Source organism: Podarcis raffonei, chromosome 3 (genome assembly GCF_027172205.1).
Source record: "Podarcis raffonei isolate rPodRaf1 chromosome 3, rPodRaf1.pri, whole genome shotgun sequence".
In the NCBI taxonomy this organism is placed as follows: domain Eukaryota; kingdom Metazoa; phylum Chordata; class Lepidosauria; order Squamata; family Lacertidae; genus Podarcis; species Podarcis raffonei.
This window is the reverse complement of record NC_070604.1, coordinates 18,543,185-18,566,436: the sequence shown is the minus strand read 5'-3', so window position 1 is coordinate 18,566,436 and position 23,252 is coordinate 18,543,185. Positions and strand designations below refer to the sequence as shown.

General features: G+C 44.1%; 2 protein-coding genes across 4 annotated transcripts; one reads left to right on the top strand and one right to left on the bottom strand.

The window, feature by feature from the left end:
• Positions 1-541: 541 nt before the first annotated feature.
• Positions 542-10,097, top strand: LRRN4 (leucine rich repeat neuronal 4). Of its 3 annotated transcripts, XM_053380705.1 has the most exons (6): positions 2,565-2,862; positions 3,123-3,205; positions 4,334-5,051; positions 5,240-5,444; positions 6,840-6,977; positions 7,635-10,097. In XM_053380705.1, the coding sequence occupies exons 3-6, from the start codon at positions 4,364-4,366 to the stop codon at positions 8,893-8,895; spliced, it is 2,292 nt and encodes a 763-aa protein (XP_053236680.1). In that variant the 5' UTR covers positions 2,565-2,862; positions 3,123-3,205; positions 4,334-4,363; the 3' UTR covers positions 8,896-10,097. The 3 variants fall into 3 exon arrangements, with proteins under 3 accessions (XP_053236681.1, XP_053236680.1, XP_053236679.1); XM_053380706.1 differs by lacking the exons at positions 2,565-2,862; positions 3,123-3,205 and adding an exon at positions 542-1,402; XM_053380704.1 differs by lacking the exon at positions 3,123-3,205.
• Positions 10,098-11,227: 1,130 nt separating this feature from the next.
• CRLS1 (cardiolipin synthase 1) lies at positions 11,228-20,946 on the bottom strand. The gene is made up of 7 exons (XM_053380720.1): positions 20,478-20,946; positions 17,006-17,143; positions 16,036-16,165; positions 14,293-14,378; positions 13,989-14,057; positions 12,976-13,067; positions 11,228-11,549 (listed from the first exon to the last, which is right to left on the bottom strand). The coding sequence occupies exons 1-7, from the start codon at positions 20,760-20,762 to the stop codon at positions 11,462-11,464; spliced, it is 888 nt and encodes a 295-aa protein (XP_053236695.1). The 5' UTR covers positions 20,763-20,946; the 3' UTR covers positions 11,228-11,461.
• Between the last annotated feature and the right edge of the window lie 2,306 nt (positions 20,947-23,252).

Below are 23,252 nucleotides of genomic sequence, written 5' to 3'. Positions count from 1 at the left end.
GGGGCAAGCCTGTGTGTAGGGCTACTACACATGTAGGACACATGTGACAAGTGCTATGTTGGATTTGTTGTATTACGCTGTGATGGAAACAGGCAGCCTGAGGACAGGGGATGTAGATGTCACCTTTATGATCAGATCATTACCTCACAAAGGGTGTACATTTTCAGGACACAGTCTCTGATGGGAGGCAGAAGAGAGATGAGATGCACTGGAAATTCCAAGGGGTTTACAGAATGCTCTGGGAGATTTTGCTTATGCCAATAGAGGCTGTGCCAATAGAGGACCAGTGTCTGGAGGCACCGATGAGCTGGATAAGGTTTAAAAAAATGAAGCTGAACACGGTGATGTGGATAGGAGGTTCCCAGGTCTGGGAATTAGGGAGACAGCCTGTTCTGGAGGCATTGCACTCCCCGTGCAGGAGCACATATGCAGCTTGGACACACCCCAATTCTGTGCAGTGACTGGCAACCCAAGTGGCTTCAGTGAAGAGGAGTGTTTATCCCCAACTCTGGTTGGTTCCCCTGCTACAGCCATCTGCGGACTGGTGGAGCCTGGAACCCGTGATCTACACTCTCTGCTGGACTACTGTAATGGCTGCCACATGGGGCTGCCCTCCAAGATAGTCTGGAGGCTGCAGCCAGCATAGAATGCCACTGCTAGGTTTCTACATGGGATAGCAAGTAGGTAAAAAGGTAAAGGTAAAGGACCCCTGGACGGATAAGTCCAGTCAAATGCGACTATGGGGTTGTGGTGCTCATCTTGCTTTCAAGCCGAGGGAGCCGGTGTTTGTCCACAGACAGCTTTCCGGGTCATGTGGCCAGCAGGACTAAACCGCTTCTGGCGCAACAGAGCACCGTGATGGAAACCAAAGCGCATGGAAACGTCGTTTACCTTCCCGACGCAGTGGTACCTATTTATCTACTTGCACTGGCATGCTTTCGAACTGCTGGGTTGGCAGGAGCTGGGACAGAGCAACAGGAGCTCACCCCATCGCGGGGATTCGAACCGCCGACCTTCTAATCGGCAAGCCCAAGAGGCTCAGTGGTTTAGACCACAGCACCACCCACGTCGCTATTGATAGCAAATAGAGATCCCATTGCACTGTTTCTTAGAGCTCACAGCACTGGCTGCCTAGGCTCAATTCAAAGTCTTGGTGCAGAAGGTCATATATTATCTGCAGTCTAAGCACAGGTACTCTTTCAAGTACTCTTGAAGACATTAAAGCATGGGCCAGAGAGGCCCTGTTCTTGGTACCATCAGTGGAAAATCCCATAGGACAATGGCACAAGGAAGGAACTTCTCAGAGGCTGCCCTCAAACTATGGAATTCACTCCGAACTGAAATTGAGTTTTTCACACACACACCCCAGGCCTTTGGTCATTAGCTGCAGACATTTTAACAGGTAAGAGCTTATTATCTGCTGCCTTGTGTTTTAAAGGTTGCCATTGATCTGTTTTAATTAATGTTATATACAGTTTGTATTGCATATTAAGATTGTTGGTAGCTGCCCCGGGCTCTAGCAGGAGGGAGTGTGGGATTTGGGAACAATTAATAAAACTACAAGGGGACGCGGGTGGCGCTGTGGGTTAAACTACAGAGCCGAGGACTTGCCAATGAGAAGGTTGGTGGTTCAAATCCCCGCGACAGGATGAGCTCCCGTTGCTCGGTCCCTGCTCCTGCCAACCTAGCAGTTTGAAAGCACGTCAAAGTGCAAGTAGATAAATAGGTACCGCTCCGGCAGGAAGGCAAACGGCGTTTCCGTGTGCTGCTCTGGTTCGCCAGAAGCGGCTTAGTCATGCTGGCCACATGACCTGGAAGCTGTACGCCAGCTCCCTCGGCCAATAAAGCGAGATGAGTGCCGCAACCCCCGAGTCGGCCATGACTGGACCTAATGGTCAGGGGTCCCTTTACTTTTACGTTTAATAAACCTACAAATGCCATGTAAATGAGCTCACAGGGGTGCTTGACCCTTAACCACTTCCCTTCTCAGAATTCCTCCCCAGAATATTTACCCTTCCCAAAGGCACATCTGGGACACCATGGAGAAAGGGACCAGTTAAAACAACATGAAAAGCTCCTTTAGGGAGGGGACCATTTTGAGTGGAAAAGTCCTGGGTGAGGCTGTACCACTTGCTGTTTTTTCCATTCCAAACCTGCCCCACTCAGATTGCTCCCTTTCCAGAATTGGTGGTGAGCAATTCTGAGCAGGGAAGTGGTTGAGGGTCAAGTCTTTCTTCCACCACCCCCCTCCTCCTCCTCTTCCTCCATTCGAAACCATATATTCCCAAGTCCACTTCTTTTAAAAATAAATAAATGGTGGAGCTCCTTAAATAGATACAAGGTGTAGTTTGCCCTTTATACTTGCAGAGAAGTCAAAATTGTCTATTTCTAGAAGGAGAGGGAAGAAGACATTGGCCGACTTATCAGCAGTCTGGCACTCTCCATGGACCTTTCACCTTTGCAAAAAAAAAAAAGCAATCCTTTCTGCTGGCAATAAAGATGTTTTTTCAGCCCACCAGAATCACCCCCAGCCTCTCCCTCTCCCCCCCCCCCCCAGCTATGCAGGGAGGAGCTGACAAGTCCATTTGTGTAGCTTGGGAAATATATCTGCCCACTTCCCATAAAGGGATGGGGATAGGTGTGGTGTAGTAAAAAAAGGAACAGCCCTTTCCCTAAGACGAAGGGGCAAACTGGTATAAGGGGCCTGACTTGGAATCAGCAGATCTGGTGAGAGAGAACGGGATCAAGGGAGCAGACAGGGGTTCGTGCTTGAGCTCTGAATCATCGGAATGTATAAAACAACTGCTGGAAAACTCGGGGAACCTTGACACGGAGCAATCTGCCTGAGAAGCACCTTGGCAGGTAAGTGCTTGATGATCCTAAAAGGGCGAAAGGGAGACGGATTTGCTCTTGGGAGGTTGGGTGTCCCCTTCCCTCCCCCTCCCCCAAGAAATGAATAGGAGCCAGTTCAGCACAGAGAAACCAAGTTAAGTGTTTTGCAATAGAGGGTAAGATGGCAAGCGGGGGTGATTGGGCTTAGCCAGTATACCAGCGTCACATTAAAGGGGGGGGGGAATTCTGCACGTGCCGTTTCTTCTCCCACTGGGTTTTCTGCGCCTCAGCTTTTAAAAGACCAGAAGACACACACACACCCCTTTGAGTAAACAAGTGAGAACTGAGCTCCCTGATACCTTCCAAGCAAAAAGTAAAAAATTGTGCATCTAGGTAAAAGAGGTGTGCGTTTTTCTTAGGGTTACAATGTGATGGGGGAAAACCATCAGACTGTAGGGTAATGGGTGTAGCCAGGATTTATTTTAATGGAGCAGGTTTTATGTGGGAGGGGGCAGAACCGAGTTATCTGCCACGCAGTTGGTCAGTTAGTTAAGTATTTCTATTTATTTACTTGATTGGGGGGAGAGCTGCCGTTCCCTGCACCCCCTTGCTAAGCCCATGTTTAGGTTTGCAGTGGTCTGGTGTAAGGACTCCGTGCCACTGTTGTCTCCGGCCCTCATCCAACAGTGCCACGAAAGAACACTTGCATGGTGATTCCTAGCAGCCAGGGCACAGGAGGCCGATATGAATGTTTGTAGCCTTAGGCCATGTGGTCTACTACTCTCACTGTCCCCCAAAGCAGTGTTTACCATATCTAGACACAGGCAAACTCGGCCCTCTAGATGTTTTGGGACTACAACTCCCATGATTCCTAGCTAACAGGACCAGTGGTCAGGGATGACGGGAAACATCTGGAGGGCCGAGTTTGCCTATGCCTGACCAAATCCTTAACTTCACAGTAATCCTTTGAGGTAGGACTCATTATGTGGAATTATCAAAATAGCTGTCTGCAGCCAGCCCAGTGAACCTGAGAACTGCACCCAGGCGAGTTTCCAACACACTTGCCTCAGTGTTCTCTTGTCAGTTCAGCTTCTTGTGATATATAGATTATTATTAGGGTAATGGAGATTTCTTTTGTGAACATGGATATTAGGCAGTTTCCAGCTGGGCAGCCATGCTAGTCTTGTTCGCTACATATTGTGGCCTCTTGAAGGCCCATATAAGATGCCATATGCTTTTGTGGACTTGCATGAAGTTAATTACAGACAGTTCAAGTTACAGACTCCGCTAACCCAGATATAGTACCTCAGGTTAAGAACTTTGCTTCAGGATGAGAACAGAAATTGTGTGGCGGCAGCAGGAGGCCCCATTAGCTAAAGTGGTACCTCAGGTTAAGAACAGTTAAGAATGGACCTCCGGAACGAATTACGTTCTTAACCTGAGGTACCACTGTATTTTGCTGCACTCAACATCACTGCTTTCCTTCTCTTTATGAAAACAGGCCTCTCTTCTTCTTGAGGGAGCGGTTACCATGTTCTGCTTCCTTGCCTGCCTGTTAGTCCTTGTACGGGAAATGCCAAGTAGGCCAACGAAGGAAACGGGATCTACAGCTGCTGGAGATGCGAAAATCCTTTTCCAGTTGAAGCCGAACGCTTGGAAGGAAAATGTCAACCTCAGTAGCCTGTCCTGTGGGGATCTGCGTGCCCAGACATGGGCCTACTTCCGCCACAGAAATCAGAGTCTGACTTCTTTCCCTGCCTGCCTGCCTGAGCTTCTGGAGCATTTGGACCTGAGTGTCAACCTCTTGCCTGAATTCAACAGCCAGGAGGTGGCTGACTTGCCAATGTTGCAATTCCTCTCCCTGAGGCAGAATAAGATTCAGCAAGTGACATGGGATGCCAGGAACCTCAGCCGCCTCCAGTTCCTGGACCTGAGCTACAATTTGCTATCAGTTGTGCCCGCATGCAATGCATCTGTTCTGCAAAACCTCGAGTGGTTTTCTCTAGCTGGAAACCCCATTGTCGAAATCCAGCCATTGGCTTTTTCCTGCTATCCTCAGCTGCATATCCTGAACTTGTCTTCTACTTGGCTGGGGAAGGATGGGAAAGAGGGGATTAAGGAATCTGCCTTTGCAACAATCTTCCTGCCTGGGGACGCCACCGAAAATGCAGGAAGTGATATCCACATGCTGGACCTGAGCGCAACCTATCTGGAGAGATGTAAGTACTGAAACCTAAGAGGAAAGCATCAAGCACCAAACACTTAGGGTGTGGGGAAAAGAGGAGACAATGGCTGTAAGGATTTCAACTGTTTTGCCAATGTGGTGATGTCATGAAGGCTGCTTGTATGTGAAATGGGAGTTTCCTCTGTAATATGTTTGTTTGTTTGTCTTCCGCTTGACCCTCAGTGCATCAGAACTGGACCAAAGATCTGCCCAGGCTCTCATCCCTTTATTTAAGAAAAATGGGCAGGCTGAGCAGCCTTGATGTCGACACCTTCCTGCATCTTCCTGAGCTGAGGGTATTGGACTGCCGATATTCCCGTGCCCTCAGTCTGGTGGAAACAGAGTCTTTCAGCCACACGCCTCACTTGGCTTTCCTCATATTCCAAAAGTAAGTTGTCCTATCTCTGAGGATTTCCCTGACACCAGGCCTCCCTTGTAAGCACAGGTGGACATTGTTAGGACTTGAATTCAGTTGTAGGACTGTGGTCTGATAATCTGATAAATTATGACGACATTAAATGGACTGATTCTGTAATGGTGGAAGGGAACATTGGGGGGGGGGGTAAAATCACACACACACAGCACTTTTCATTACAGAATTTAATCTGATGTAGACCTATAAAGTAGTCATTTACGATTCAGTTTTCCTTCTGTATGCAAAATGTTTCTGGAGCCAAAAAGTATTCAAAGAAAACCAATTATGGGGATCTTTTTTGCCCCCATCAAATGAAAAGTGTTTGGGTAAGTATCTTCCAGCAAAATGTAACCCAGTGATGTAAATTTAAGGGCCCAGGCAGAGTTTGCTTTTTGAAAACAAAAAGACCTTAGGACAAAAATTGTCTAAAAATAAGAATATTGATTTTTGGCCACTGTGGTCCCATTCCCCGCTCTCCTAGCTAATGTTAATGTGTTTAAAATGCCTCGCACAAAAACTAAGACAGATGCAGGGAAGCAGGCGTGCCCACCTTTCTTCTGACTCTAGCACATGGCTTTGTTTGGGGAGATTTTGCTACCTAGAGATGCATTGAAGGTTAACTTCAGGTAGGAAAGCCACCCGTAAAAACATTTGTTCAGTTATTTATTGATCTGGTTTTAAGCTGGTTTGTATTTTCTGGGTAAGGGGCCAGACTGAACTCTGCATCCTGAATGAAAACCAAATGTTGTTATGTTTCTATCAGAATGATTTAGGGTTCATACATCGTCAGACATTTTAGATTTTCTATTTCTCCGTTTCAATGTGCACAAGTTTTTGAACTGATCTGTCTCTCTGTGTATGTGCATACATGTGTGTGTGTGTGCACGTGCTGGTCCAATAGTCTGGCACCTGAGGTAAAGCAAAAAATGGCACCATTTTGAGTGAAGATCTAAATTAGGAACAAAGGCAGGAGACTAGCAGTGCCTCCTATTTGTCAAGAGGTTGTTGTAGAAGCGGCATGGAGCGAGGCTGCCCAGGAGGTGGCAAATCCAGCCTCCAAGGAATGTGCTGCAGCTGAAGAATTCCTTGGAGGCCAGGTCTGCTGGCCCTGTGGATCCTGCCGCCTGAGGCAGCTGCTTCACCTTGCCTTATAGGTGGGCCAGGCCTGATGTGGGTTTGATCTAATACATTGTTAGCTGTCTTGGGTGTTTCTGGAAGGGAAGGTGGAATACAAGTGGATTATAAAATTTAAAAAATAATAATAATCACTCTGCTCTGGAGAAGGCAGAAACTGCATGTAATTTGATAGAGAATTAGCTATTTAAACGACAGCCCATACGTTGGTTGACCTAGTTTCTCTTATTCCAGCTGCAATTTGAGCTCTTTCAGTCCATGGAGTCTCAGCTCACTGCAAAATGTAAGGATCGACCTCTATGGCAACCCTTTGGTGTGTAGTTGTGATCTTTCCTGGCTGTTCTCCAAGCCAGACAGAATACTTCTACAGAGGTAAGGAGAAATTTAGAAGCTGGTTCAAGCTACGTTGTTGGCAATCTGTGGTGCTGCTTGTAAACTCCTGCTCTCATCTCTATCCTTTTGCTATAAAGAAATGTCTTACTCTAGTGGCGGCAAAGATAAGACCGAGCATATCATAGCAATAAGCGCTACAGGTGAATGAAAATTGCCTTCCCAAATCTATTGTCCTCCAGATGTTTTGGAAAACACTTATTGTCTTCCCTAACCAACATTGGCTATGCTGGAGTCCACAACATCTAGAGGATAGCAGGTTGGGGAAATGCTGGTTTAATTTTTTAAAAAAATCTCTCCCTAATATAGCCTCATTTCAGTTTTTGTGGGGCTAGCGCGCATATTTAAGAGCACATTTATTTAAGAATTTAAGAGCACATATTTAAGAGCATCAGCTTAAGGATATGTGCTCAAATGTCCATCAGTTTCACTTTATCTTTCAGGAAAATGGCATGCAGGCTAAACTGAGTTGTCAGGCTGTGGCTGGCCAACCTGGTATAATGGTCTGAAACACTCATGCATGCAAATAAATGCCGCTGTCTCAAACTATGGATATATCTCTGAGTGATATTATGCTGAGGACAATACTGATCTCATTCCACTTCCTAATGACGACTGTTCTTGTTTCCCATATATTAGGGCATCAGAAATTTTGTGCTACCCAGAGGCCAAAGCAGCATCTGGAGGTATGCTGCTGTCCGAGTTCTACACAGAGTGCCAAAGGCAAAGAATTTCCAACTCCACTCAAGTCAAGCTTTATGGTACGTCTCCCAGCTTCACGACAGACACCCTTCCAGACTCCAGTACATTTCCCCAAGAATGGCCCAGCAGCCCTTCTTCTCCTCAGTGCCCTCATTTGACTTGGGGAGATACAGCAAAGGAGGCTCCAACCGAACCAGACATTCTTGCCTACAAAGATAAAACATTTGGCAGATCTACAGACAGCCCACCCACCGCAGCAGCTCTTCACACAGCAGCTTCTTCAAGAACTCTGGGGGAACTCTCTTTTGATCCAACCCCAGTGAGCATGACTGAAATGAATCAAAGGAAACACGACACCACAGTAGTGGATGGTTTGATTGGCCACAAGGACGAAACATGGTCCCACTTCACTCCGCTCAGTCCTACAGCAGAAGAAACAGCGGCAGATTCTTCTCTGTTGATCCCACACAATACGGTAAGGCCAGCTCAGTCTACACCACCACTGCAAAGCCCCACCAAAGCAGTCCCTCTTCTGAATCTTGCAACCACTCGTAACAGTCCAAGATCTTATGAAGATTATTATGACTACGATAAGCAGGCGGAGGAATTCGTGGCTCAGGGCCTTGGGCCTTGTGATTACGATCCATGCAGACACCTCCAAAAGCCTTGCTTTGATCTCCAGTTGTTGTCTCCTTGCCTGTGCCCGGGGATCTCTGATGAATTCACCATCCCAGATCCTCCGAGGCTCCGCGAGATATCTGAAATTAGGGACACTTCAGCAGAGGTCTGCTGGTGTGCCCCATATTCAGCAGTAAGGTTCTACCAGCTTGCTTACCGCCCTCAGGACAGCCAGAATTTCACTGTATCTGGAGAGATTTATGCCACGGCTAGGCGATACACACTGTACAATCTCCTGCCTGGCTCAACTTACCAAGTGTGCATAATGGCTTCAAACAAGGCAGGATTGAGCCAGACTGCAGATTGGAATGAGCCCAGTTCTCCATGTGGTTCCTTTAAAACAAAGTCCAGCTACAAATCTATCTTTGCCACTTTGTGTGCAACGAGTGGATTCTTTCTTATTGCTACCATCTTGCTGTCAGTGTGTCTCTGCAAAAAGTGTAAAGGACCCCACACTGAGCATTATAATACACACCTTGTCTCGTATAAAAACCCTGCTTTTGATTACTCCTTAAAATAAAGGTGAACAGGATTGGCAAAAAAAATAATCTATTTGATGGCATTTGCCTTTTTGTACAGCAAAAGGGACGAAAACAGTTTAAAATACCTTTCCTGCTCTGTGAGCTTCTTTCCAGAATTTAAATTGTTGTTTGCATAAGTACAGTAAATAAATAAATAAATAGGAGAAATAGGCAACAGGAAAGTATTTCTTTGCTTTTGAAAGTGTCTTTAAAAAACTAAAGTATTCATTAAGACTTTTTTGAACACGGTTATTGGAAATTAGTTTTGGAAAAATGGAAGGGTTGAATCTAAATTTTCGGGGGGGGGGGGGCAATTCCACCCCCATTTTTCCTTCTCCCTGCAGCTCCCTAAAGTACCTTCCACTTCCTCCAATGTTGGCCATGAGCCTGCTGCCAGAAAATTGAGCCCCAGTCAGATGCTGCTACCACCTTCTTTAACGTGACTCATTAGTGGAATCCTGCCCATTGTGTCCCTTGCACAATGCCATGTTATGAATTTCAATCCTACATCAGGTTTCAGAACAAAATATTGAGCGTGCAATTTTTCATCACTATATTGGCTTTACATGGGCTGAAAAGCTTTTTTGCAAGATTGTTGTTCCTAGCAGCACCCTCTATTTATCTGGAACAGCCTGGTTATGTGATTATGATGTTGTGATCTGCAGTATCAAATAAGTGGTCAGGCTGAAAGCAGATGCACACAGTAGTGAAAAGAGATAAGGCTAAGTTAATACCAGCAGCAGCTAGATTAATCTACCAGTGAGATAAAGATACTAGAATAAATGTGTAGAAGCCACATTAGAAAGCCAATCCATCTTCACATTATTCCTACCATAGGAGTTGGATAACAACTAGCAGCACAATTAGACACCAATAGTTGAGTCATAGAAAAATTTATTTTAAAAGTGCAGAGGCACTGACTATGGACAAGCCTTCACATCATTTTTCAGTTCTCTTTAAAACATTTGAGACATGTGGTATCTATTGTTGTCCAGTTGTAAGAATGTACCTGAGTGCTTCTACAGTACATCATGCTCTATTTTGTCTTGATAAACTTAAAAAGCTTCTTTATCTTCTTACACTGCAACACAATTGGACTGCAGCATTCTGAGGTTACATAAACTATCAAGTATCTTTTCAATATAATTTCTTTATACAAGTTAGAATATATCAAACATATTAAAATTGTTTTTATACTCCATCAAGCCTTTGATTCCACAATAAATTCACTTCTGGTGAGATAGCAGCATAATCCAACATGCAAAAGTTCATTTTCAGTTTATAGAACCTTTTTACAGGTCATCTTGCTCACCATATGCAAAAGACCACATGCCTATAGATGGACTGTGCACTGACAGGCCATCATTTATCTTCCATGTCTGATGTTTTAAACAGGAAATTTAATAAATAGTAGGAGGCAGTTTTTAAAAGACCTAGCATATTCATTTTACTGAGCACTAATGCGGAATACTTGCTTGCTTGAGCTACAGAAGTCCTAGAGATCACCTGTGATATTGCCCAGAATTTTATCATTAACTTCCATTAAAAGCCTAGGTTTTTAACAAAACCCTGAAGTTGGAATTTGTATGGCCTAATCCCTTCATGTTTTTTTCCATCAGTGGACTTTTCAACATCCTATAAGCTAACCATGCTGTAAGTCCTTTCTTAGTTTTAACTTCACTACCTTTATTTTATTGTGTTATGTTGAACATTGTGTGTTGTGCTATTTGTTGAATATGGGCAACCAAACTCTTTTGCCATACCGGTAACAAGAGGAGCATCTGTTCTGGCAATATTAGCAGCTCCATCTACTACTTCATACATCAATTTTATCTACTATGCTACACCAACTTTTTCACTATTTCAACACATTTAATCATCATGTCTAATTTGTGGAGACCATTTATATCTTGCCCAAAGGTTCAGGGTTGCTTGCTTAGTCAGCAATTCAATTCTAAACGTTTATACGAGAGTTGCAAGGTTAGCGCACATCATAATTTACTATGTCCTTGCATAACAAAGGCTGCCCTTTCCTAAACATTAGACTATTAAGAAGGGTGGTTCAAAGTTTTAGTTTGAACATTTTTATCAACAGTGTAGGGAAGATAATCAGGAAGACTTATACCAAAGGACCGTGACTTTCAAAATAGTAAAGATGTAGGCTTCCGTTTGCCCCACATCCTAAAAACAATGAAATGGAAGGGGGCTGTGATGTGTTGAATTCAGATACATCAAGGAGTGTAGCATAGCAATACCCCCCCAATAAGTGAAAACTTCAGAAAAGCAATGAGCAAAAACCATCTGGTGATAATCTCGGCAAGTGTTTGTGCATTAAGGTAAAAAATTATATTTTATTTGTAACAAATTGAAAAAAGTATATTGAAAATTCTGCATATTTACATGATCAAAACTTCATTTTAACTTCCGATTAGCTTCAATGTGAAGACATGGATTCCACTGAGACAAAGCTATCAAAAAGTGTTCTTTATCCATAGTACAAATATAATGCAGGCAAGGCCATTCCAGCACAAACTGAGCAGGAAGTAAGCAACTCACTCAGAGCCTTCATTTGCTGTTTAGTACCTGAACTGTTTTTCGGCCATAATGATAGTAACTGTAAGCAGATGCTGTTGTTGTGAAAGCTGTGATGCACCTTCAGGGAGGAAACAATCGTATTAGTTCCCTAGGAAACACATGGGGGGGAAAGTACCATAGCTTGCTAGTAAAGAAGGGTATGTAAGGGCAAGGGATGTTCAACTTGTCGTGAATAGAACCAATTTCTCCTACAGCAGCCGAAGCTGATTTTTAACACTGAGCTCTCTGGAAGCCCAAACAAAAATCTAGTTAAGCCAAAATATGAACATCTGAATCTTCCTTATAATAAGCTAGACCACCAACCCATCTGGTCACTGGTGAGAGCCTACTTTCACCAGCTGCAGCTCTTGTAGGTCTTTTGCAGTCTACTTACCCAAGAGCTGAAGACGACTGAACCAGAGACCTTGTGCATTGCAGGGTTAAGTATACGGTCCAGGGGCCTCTCCATCATAATACTTCTAAATTGATTCATGCATATCATCTTGTTACCCCAACTCTTCCATCTAGAGTCCCAGATGTTGTTGAACTACAACTCCCATCACCCCTAGCTAGCAAGGCCAGAGCTCAGGAATGATGGAAGTTGTAGTCCAACAACATCTGGGGACCCACAGGTTGAGAACCGACCAACCCCTGCAATGAGGGAATCTTTAGGTCAGTATTATTTTACCTCATACTGCATGCGGAGCCAAGGTAGCGCTGCTTGCCTAGAGATAATTCTAGTCCTAAATTTATTGACCACATACCAATTCAGCATAAGTAGTAACTCTGAATATAATCCCATGTTAGTAGGGCTGCAATCCTATGCACATGATTACCTTGAAGTTTAAAATGCCCAGAATTGACCTGCAATTGCTTTAACTTGGTTGCTTGCAGCCACTATTAGCGTGATTTCAGCAACCATACAAATCGGTGATGTCCAAAACTGCTCAGGATCCCTTCATTTGCATCCTATTCTTTCATAATTGCCTGTTCCCCCACAAATCAGTTGTATCGTAATTACCGTATTTTTCGCCCCATAGGACGCACTTTTTCCCCTCCAAAAATGAAGGGAAAATCTGTGTGCGTCCTATGGGGCGAATGCAGGCTTTCGCTGAAGCTTGGAGAGCGAGAGGGGTCGGTGTGCACCGACCCCTCTCGCTCTCCAGGCTTCAGGAAGCTATCAGCAAGCCTGGGGAGCCCGCGGGAGTTCCCGTAGGGCTCCCTAGGCTGCGGATAGCAGCCTGCTGCCCGGAGCGTGGGGCGCGCTGAAGCAGAGCGCCTCATGCTTCGGGCAGATATCCGCAGCCTAGGGAGCCTGCTGCCCTTGTTTTTCTCCTCTATAAACTACGGAAGGTACGTTTTTAAAAGCTCGGGCTTCCGCCACCCCAGTCCCGCGGCTGGGGGGGGATAATTTTTTCTTTCTTTCTTCCCCCCCCCCAAACTAGGTGCGTCCTATGGGCCGATGCGTCCTATAGGGCAAAAAATACGGTATAAGGTCTACATACCATAAGGTCTGAAGATACATACTGTCCACATAATTGAAAACCGGAGCTGCTAAAGAAGCTGCCACTAAGATGAGCTGGACTACCGTGTTCATCTGGTGAGAGATTACGTGAAAACTGAAGTCACACATTAACATTCCTTTTCCACCCTAAAATCAACGGGAACTAAAAGTGCTACACTTTTAGCAGTAAGGAAAATTTGTAAATAAAACAAAGAATGTGAGAAATAATTCCTGCAGTTTTCCTGACACCATGAACATTAGGGGACCAATTCAGTTTTTAAAAAACGACAATTTCCTGTTCAAACTCGGGAAACTGCAGATTATTGTAGTTGCTTAAATAAATCAGGATTAAACTGTTGTATGAATGAACCAGAGTTTCTAAAGTTCTAAAGTTCAGACATTAACAGAAAACTTTGTATGATGTAAAACAGAAGCATTCACACCTCCTCACCTCATTGTAAAAGGAGTTCACCAACCGTGACTCACACAAGTAATGCATAAACATGGTTTATTGTTATGTTTGAACCAGGCCAGGAAGTAAACCCCAGCTGAAATTAACTTCTCATAAAGAACAGGATTCTGCAAAGTGAAGGCTTAAATCAGGCATAGGCAAACTCCAGCCCTTCAGATGTTTGGGACTACAATTCCCATCATCCCTAGCTAACAGGACCAGTGGTTGGGGATGATGGGAATTGTAGTCCCAAACAGCAGGAGGGCCGGAGTTCGCCTATGCCTGGGTTAAATAAACATTTTTCACTAGTGAGACGTTAAGGCAGCACAGATATCTCCTAAAGGGATCCCATACTGGTCCCTTTACAAGAGATGTCAGAATTTAAAGAAAGAAAACCCACACTGCCAAATCAGAACTTGGAGCCCTCACCCAAGTCCTCTCTCATACTTTCACTGGGGCTTGTTGATGGTAGAGAATAGTACAAAAACATCCATTCCCAACTGTGCTGCATGGTGACATAGACTAGGTATCAAATGAATAGCAAGATATACAGTTGCTCTTACCTTGCTGATAAACGTTGGCTTTAACTGAGCAGTGGCATAACATGGATTGAAATATCTACTAAGTGTTCTCTGTGGAAGACAGAAAGTTTGATTTGTAATACTATTGAGGAGAAAAGTCTAATAAGCATGTGAGCTGGTAAGAACTAACTAAGGCATTTAGAAAGGCAACAAGGTCATTTTTCATCTTCATATTTAATAATACAATAATTTAAATAGTAATTTTACTATTTATATCCCACCCCCCTTGGTACAAATAAGGTGTGACTATGATCTAAAAAGTCAAAACAAACACCTGCATACTTACTGGTGGAGGAAGAGTTCTGTATCGCACGTAAAAAACAGCAGCAATTAATGCAATGTCCCTTAAAATGATCATAGATGTAAGAGGAACTGGAAAAAACCCATGATATTTGTTAACATAAGCATGCAGAAAGGCAATTCAAATCCTAATATATACAAGTGTACAGTGGTGCTTCGGGTTACAAACTTAATTTGTTCCGGAGGTCCGTTCTTAACCCGAAACCATTCTTAACCTGAGGCACGCTTTCGCTAATGGGGCCTCCTGCCACCGCTGTGCGATTTCCGTTCTCATCCTGGGGCAAAGTTCGCAACCCGGAGCAACTACTTCCGGGTTAGTGGAGTTCATAACGCGAAGCATTTGTAACCAGAGGTACCACTGTATAGCATCCAAAGACCCATCAGCACATAAAGTAATTTTTTAAAAATAATTTGCTTTCTTTTATTTAGTCTAAATTTAGGGCATTTAGTTTGCTGTCCACCTACTGAATACCACACATTTAAAACACAGTATCTTGAGGTCAGGTAAGGAATACAAAAAGCCATTGTTTAATATACACTGACAGCTGTAAAAGTACAACTGTAAAGTGGATAAAAGTCAATTATTTTTTAAATAAAACCATAAAAAACATACATTTTCCTTAAGTAATGTCTTGACTAGTACTAAAACCCAGCGGTTAACACCTACACATCAACCAACTTCTCATTCACATTCAGATACATTGTTAATGGAGGCTTTTTCTTGGCATTTTTTAGGATACTGTTTTAAAATGTGTGTTTGCATATGTAAATATCCTTATTTATATATGCCACTACTGCGGCCCGTGTTTTGTTAGCCCAAAAATGGAAAATGAGTGATGTCCCAAGTAAAGAAGATTGGCAACTTAAACTGATGGAATATGCGCATCTTGCAGACCTAACGTATACAATAAGAGAACAAGAAGAACATACGTTAAAAGAAAATTGGAAAATATTTATTGATTATATGGGGGAAATTGTGTACACTTGAAAACGTTGGCAGCATTAAGATAAATCCAACAGTGTAAATAAGTTCTGATGGATGTAATAATGGAATACTGAATGTTTTAGTTTATATAAAATATGCAGGGACTTATTTTAAGATTGTGTAAAACAGAAAACTTAATAAAACTTAGAGATAAAATGTGTGTTTGCCTGTGCTTTCATCTTTTGTTGTGTTTTTCATTTTGGTCAGTTACTGTTTTTGTTGTTTAAATATTTCTAACTTGCATCCTAGAAAGGTAGGACAGAAATCTCGGAAGCAAACAAATGCAACAGAATTCATGAAGGAGTACCAATTATCATTTAAAGCCACCACTCTCTACGAATATGAATTCAGTAAGTGACTTCAAGGAAGGACATGGATTAACTATACATACTTTTCAACATAAGTCTTAATACACTGCTCTGCAGGTGGGTGATTAATGTGAACCATGTCATGACACTGTCTGGATACTATATTGTGAGGGCAAGCTGGGAAGCTATGTGTGGTCTCCAGAGAATTTGCTCCATCAGCTGGTGCCATGTAATTCCCTCCAAATCTGTTCAGGGGGTTCCCCCAACTCCCCGGAGCAGATTTGGGGAGGGCAAGGGTCTCACACATAAGAATGGGAAAATTCCGTTGCGCAAGTGGCTACCCTTGTACTGACAGAGTGAGTTTTTTGGATATTGCCCTATACAATTAAAGTGATTAACTATTCAAGCCATTCAACAACAATATTCATCTGCTTACCTGGAATAAGATTTGCACAAGTCAGGCTAATGTACAGGACGCTGATGAGAACTTTATCGGCCAGAGGGTCCAGGGCACTTCCCAATGCAGATTTTTGGTTGGCCCAGTTTCGTGCAATAAAGCCATCCAACTGAAAACGCAAGTTGAACAGACAGCTAAGACAAAGTAACTCTTTTAATGGTACTATTAACCTTGGCCAGAATTGAAAGAGCTTATTCAAGAGTGCCCATAGGCTTAGACATCCCAAGTGAGATTTCTGACTCCCCTCAACCCTTTGAACAGCAGACACCTGAGCATGGCAGCATGCCATATCACAAATTGCTTTTGAAAGTCTCCTTATTTCGGGAAGATTAGTACAAGCACGTTCAGACAGGACTTGGGTGATTAGGGCTGGCAGGAATGGAATCAAAATGGGGCTACTGAGAAACAATAGGAGACTATTAGCACAACAGAGGTACCCTAGGCTTGCAGAAATAACAAATATATATATTGGGCTGAGCATATGCAGTAGCTATGAAATATTTAGTATTTGGTTGAAAAAGAAAAACATAAACCAGGGGTTGGGGAGGAGAAGCAAGAGAATGAAATTACCTTCTTAAATTCCTTACAGCGATCTGAAATAGGTTAGAGCTGGCTGGCATCCTGAATAGAAGCACCCCTTGCATACAATAATGGCCAAGTACAATGACATAAGCATTTATTCTTAGGGAAATTGTTTGTTTGTTAAAGTCATGCTTAAAAAAAAAAATCCCAAGTAGAGATTAGAAGCACACAGTCAAGAAAATTGTAAAAAGTAGGTTTCAACATAGCCGGTCTCTTATCTTAAGCTGCAAACGAAAAGAACGGAAAATTCTCTCTTTACCTATTGAATCATATTATTCCTATAAAATAAAAAGATGTAGAAAAACTAAACTGAACGACATTCTCATTTCTTCTGTAAAAAGTTTCAAAATGGTATGCTAAAACTTACCAAATCTGTTATTCCAGCCAGAGTAAATACACCCAATGCAATATTGAAATTTTCTTCAACAATCAAATAGCCCAAAACCGGTGCCAGGCCAATCCTTGCCATTGAGAGTAAATTAGGAATTGTCCAGGGGTTTTCATACTGGAAAGAACAAAACAACAGGAAGTAAGCTTATTCAAAATCAAATACACATTACCTGAACTCAGTCTGCTTGGGTATTGATTTTAGCTTTTAGAATGAAAAGCAGGCGAGGAAAGGCTACACATAAACAATACCCCCCCAAAATGGGAAAACACATTCAGATGGCTAAGACTGCAATCCTAACCCTGCTTACCTGGAAGTAAGCTGCGCTGAAACAATAGGACTTACTTATAGGTAGACATGGCTAGGACTGTACTATACACATGTGAAAATAATGCTCTAGAGAAAGTCTTCCCAGTTTAGAATCTGAAGTGATGTTTTGACATAAAAATATTTTCAAATAAACAAATCCCAATGTAAAGAATGACAATTCACTTCAGAGCCAATTCGCACACTGCTTTCTTTCTGATTCAAAACGGAATGTATGAATTGGCTCCACTGAAAATAGCAGGCTGGAAGAAAGGAAGTTTTCTGTAGTGATCTATGAGGTCTTCTTATGTTCAAGCTACTACTTAAACACAGTGGTCATTAATGTACTCTCCTTCACTGGAGATTTTTAAACAGAGGTTGGACGGCCACCTTGTGAGGGATTTTTTAGCTGTGATTATTGAATTGCGGGGGATTGGGCTAGATTACCTTTGGGGTCCCTTCCAACTCTATGATTCTATGTACGTTTGAAACAGGCATCTGCAACCACCTATGTGCATAGCAGCTTGTAAAGAAACTGCTGGGTTGATGTTTACACATCATTACGTCACTGGTCAGCCTGTAATTGCAGGCAGGCATTAACACTTCTACTTCTTCACTCCATTAAAAGGTAAAGGTACCCCTGCCCGTACGGGCCAGTCTTGACAGACTCTAGGGTTGTGCGCTCATCTCACTCTAGAGGCCGGGAGCCAGAGCTGTCCGCAGACACTTCCGGGTCACGTGGCCAGCGTGACGAAGCTGCTCCGGCGAACCGGCACCAGAACAGCACACGGAAACGCCGTTTACCTTCCCGCTATAAAGCGGTACCTATTTATCTACTTGCACTTAAGGGTGCTTTCGAACTGCTAGGTGGGCAGGAGCTGGGACCGAACGATGGGAGCTCACCCCGCCGCGGGGATTCGAACCGCCGACCATGCGATCGGCAAGTCCTAGGCGCTGAGGTTTTACCCACAGCGCCACCCGCGTCCCGCTCTTCACTCCATTGGTATATTTCAATTCTCCATATGGAAAAAAAGGTCCTGCACATGAATAAGTCTTCCAATAAACATGAACGGCCTATATCCATAATAATATAATTTCTGAATATTTGAAATGGGGAAATAAAGAAGGTCGCAACAGCCATTTTTAAGATCTCAAAATGCTTTTTTTGCACTGAAGCAGCTGCTTCTTTCTTCCATCTCCACAAGCAAGTATAAGCTTATACAGTGGTACCTGGGGTTACATACGCTTCAGGTTACAGACTCCACTAACCCAGAAATAGTACCCCGGGTTAAGAACTTTGCTTCAGGATGAGAACAGAAATCATGCTCTAGCGGCATGGCGGCAGCAGGAGGCCCCATTAGGTAAAGTGGTGCTTCAGGTTAAGAACAGTTTCAGGTTAAGTACGGACCTCCAGAACGAATTAAGTACTTAACCCGAGGTACCACTGTATATGGAAAGCCAAGCATAAAACTTTCCAAACTTAACAACCGCATGAGTTCTTAATCACATGGGGTTGGAACCTGACATGATTATGGAGTAGTTTGAACCCGCTTTCTCTGTGGATCTGCACCAGATTGCAAAGGGAACACTTGGTACCACTGATGTCAGTCTCCATCAGGCAATCTGGCAGACCTACAAAGGAAGTCATTTCAAGCACAGGTGGAAACAAGTCCAGGACCAACACTGCAGAACACATTATTAGAATTTGCCAATGAGGAGATCCTGGAGTGTGCCCAAAATAGTAAGGGGAAGGAGTTTCTTTAAGGTCAGTGGGAAAGATGTTTTCACTCATCACTACAGTGAGACTGGTACATGAGAGAAAGGGAAGCCAAGCTCTTACTGAAGCAGGCGGACTGTATACAAGCCTGTGTGTTTGCATACCTGCCAAAATTTCTCCGATGAAAATAGGGATGTCCCATCCCTGAATAATTCTATTTCTACCCCACACATCTTACTGGGTTGCCCCAGCCACTCTGGGCAGCTTCCAACATATATAAAAACATTAAAAAACATTTAAAAAAAACACTTCCCTAAATATAAGATAATTAGAAGGTACTTGAAAGTATCAAATAGGCCAAGGATTAGAATAAGAATGTTGTATAGTAATATGGATTTAAGTCAGTAAGAAAAGAGATGAAGATTGAAGGAGTAAATTGTAGTAGAAAGATGATTTTGGAGAACTGTTACAAGGTGATACAATGAAATTCAGTTAGGGGGGATTTGAGGAAGTCAGTTAATAATGGAATTTAAAATGAACTTCAGACGGAATATGTGTTTTATTTTTGTTTTTTCTTTTGTTTTTTCTCTCTTAGTATTGTAATGTTCTCTCTTTTGTATGTTTTATATGTTTTATCTGTTAAAATCAATTTAAAAATTGGGGGGGGGGAACCCACACATTTCCCTATACAAGATTGCCTTCAGATGGCTCGGGGATCAGATAACGCCATACCCTCCAACATTTCTCCAGTGAAAATAGGGACATCCTACCATACCCTCCAACATTTCTCCAACGAAAATAGGGACATCCTAAGGAAAAGTGGAACATTTCGGGATCAAATCAGAAACCAGGACAGGTTCTCTAACTCAGGGCCGTGCCTGGAAAATAGGGACACTTTGGAGGGTCTGCTGTATCCGATATCCTGGACCTATACAAAAAAAAACCTTCCCAGGCCAGACAATAGGCAGGTCAAGGAGAGGAGTCCATACAAAGGTAGCAACTCTTTCAATATTCAAGAACATTCCTGCAGAAGTAGCCCAGCCCAGACCCTCCTTGAGCCCGATTGTAAAAAAATTGGGGATCTCCTAGTTTTCTAACCATCGCAGGGAACCCAACTGACCCATTCGATCCACGCGCTGACGCGCGCTAAATTAAAGGACATTTCACATATGGGGAGAGGAAAACAAAAAACCCCTCCAAAACCATTTTTGGACGTAGTAAAACCTGGGCGAAACCTTCCTCGGGTTTGCCAAGTGCCGGAAATTCGGTTTGTGGCAGCGGTGTGTGTTTTTTGTGCGTGCTCCCCGCGACCGCCCCTTGACCCTGTTGCTGTGGAGGCGCTATGGGCCGCATCCGGGGCCTCGAGTGGCCCGAAGCCCCAGGCCCAGGCCGCCTGCTTCGGCGAGGGGGGCGCGCTTCTCCCCTTACCAGTTCGGCGTATCCGCGGGGAGGCCTGGCTTTCCCGGCGCCGCGCTCCGAGTTCCCCGCCGGCCCTCCGACCCCGCAGCTGGCCCGCTCGCGTCGCGGCCAAGCCCAGGCCAGCAGCTGCTGCTGCCGGGAGCCCGTGGGGCGCAGCAGGCGGTGAGGGGAGGCGGCGGCGGCGGCGAGCGGCGCCCGGTAGAGGAGTCCCCGGCGCGCCCTGGCGGGGCTGGCGCCCCTCAGGAACCGCAGGCCGCAGGCGCCGCCCTTGGCCAGCCAGGCCGCGAGCAACATGGCTGGCCTTTCCGCCCGCTCAGAGGAGAACCACGGCGACGACGCTGAGGGGCGGCAGCGGCGGCTCCTCCTCCCCGGCTGCTGCCCCCACCGCCGGCCGCCGCCGCCTCCTCCTCGCCCTCCATTCAACTTAGGCCGGGCCGGGCCTTTCGCCTCAGAGCGGCGCTTTACGTTGCCTTTCGCGACAGCGCCGCGCTTTACGGCGAAGCTCCCTACCTGCGGTGACGTTGCTTAGGAGACGGAGCGTCGCAGCACGTGGGAGAACGTCAGGACGCAGCCTGTGCGGGGGAGCGCACTGTTTTGACGCTTTTCCGGTCGCCAAAGCCAGCTGGTGGGGTTCTGGTTTTTTTTAAGGTATCCACAGCTTAACGCCTAAAATGGAAGTCATGATAAAAAATAACTTTGTGGCATGCAAACCAATAAATGACTATTTAATCAAAGCAATAAGTGGTTTGGGTTTTTAAAAATAGCTTTACAGTGGTACCTCGGGTTAAATACTTAATTCATTCTGGAGGTACGTTCTTAACCTGAAACTGTTCTTAACCTGAAGCACCACTTTAGCCAATGGGGCCTCCTGCTGTTGCCGCACCACCGGAGCACGATTTCTGTTCTCATCCTGAAGCAAAGTTCTTAACCTGAAGCACTATTTCTGGGTTAGCAGAGTCTGTAACCTGAAGCGTATGTAACCTGAAGCGTCTGTAACCCGAGGTACCACTGTATTGTACTCAAACCATGGGATGTGGGTGGTGCTGTGGGTTAATCCACAAAACCCAGGACTTGCCGATCAGAAGGTCGGCGGTTCGAATCCCTGCGACGGGGTGAGCTCCCGTTGCTCAGTCCCTGCTCCTGCCAACCTAGCAGTTCGAAAGCACGTCAAAGTGCAAGTAGATAAATAGGTACCGCTCCAGCGGGAAGGTAAACAGCGTTTCCGTGCGCTGCTCCGGTTCGCCAGAAGCAGCTTAGACATGCTGGCCACATGACCCAGAAGCTGTACGCCGCCTCCCTCGGCCAATAAAGCGAGATGAGCGCCGCAACCCAGAGTCGGTCACGACTGGACCTAATGGTCAGGGGTCCCTTTACCTTTTTACTCAAACCATTGACCAAAAAATTGTAACAGTGTTTTCCTTTAAAATATAGCTTTATTCACAGAAAGCAATAAACGAATGGTTAAAACAAAACAGAATAGCTTCATTGCACACAAATAAATAGATGAACGTAACAGCAGGTTGTGGAGGGAGGTGTTGACTCTGTCCATAATTTTAAAATGTCAGCAGTTTGGTTTCTTTCTGAATTTAAGATACTTCTAAGGACGCAGCAAATACAAGGGCTGCAGCTTTAACCCAACCATGCATCCCTTAACTTTTTACTGTATGTTTGTATGGTGGCAATGCTGTTGTTGTGAGCCACCTTAGTTCAGTCTGTGATTCACTTGAACAGCAATGGTCTACTATTCCCAAATGATCACGCAAGACCCAACCCTCCTCTTCTACCTAACCAGCAATAGGTAGGCACAACATGGGGAATGGCACAAAGTGTTCCTATTCTACCCATAAGCAAATTCAATACATTCATGGGTGTAAGTCACAGCTGATACCTTCCTTTTCTATACAAATGTAATGGAAAAATAATAGAATTCTAAAACAGTATTAGTGCCCTGTGCTGGAAATTTCTCCGGTATTCCCAAGCCTACGGTTGATTGTAAGTGGTCTTACAATCTTCAAAACCTGCCTATGAAACTGGCTATCAGCCAAGGATAAATTCAATACAATATAGAACTATTTCAAAATCACGTTTCCTTCACTTGACACAGTTTCCCTTTTTTAAAACCATGCTAAATATTATGGGTTTCATCCAATATTAGCTACACTTAGAATAGATTCATTGAAATGAATGGACATGACTAACTTTAAATCCAATGAATCTAACCCAAGCATACCTTGGTTGGATGCAACCCAATATAATTACTGAGCGAATTAGTTGTTGTATTTAAACAAAATATCAATATTCACTACTAGTGTGCCCAAGTTTTCAAAATGAACGTTTTAAAAGGCAATCACTCATACAAGAATCATGAATGAGTTACACACTTTCATACTCCCTTCTCACATATGGCTTCTATGTCCACCTCCTGTTTATTGGTAACCAGTTTGCTGTCATGTTTGAATCAGTGAGCTACAGTTCGAACTGAGATAAAAACTGAAAAGGTTTCAACCGACAGGCAAAACAGCGAAAGGAACATGTGGGGAACGCAAGATCTAACTGCAACCAGACCAGCAGCACAACTCACCTCTGAAAACCACCACACACAAACCAAAAGGAAACCTTTTGTAAACACAAAACACACTGGCATGCTTCTGCTTGTCTGCATAGAGCCAATGTGTTTACTGCAGAATGCAACATGAGAATCTGCTAAGCATTTTTAATCATTGCATGTTGGATTAACATTCTCTCTTACAGTGCCTTTTGAAGATGGCATATTAAAACAATGCA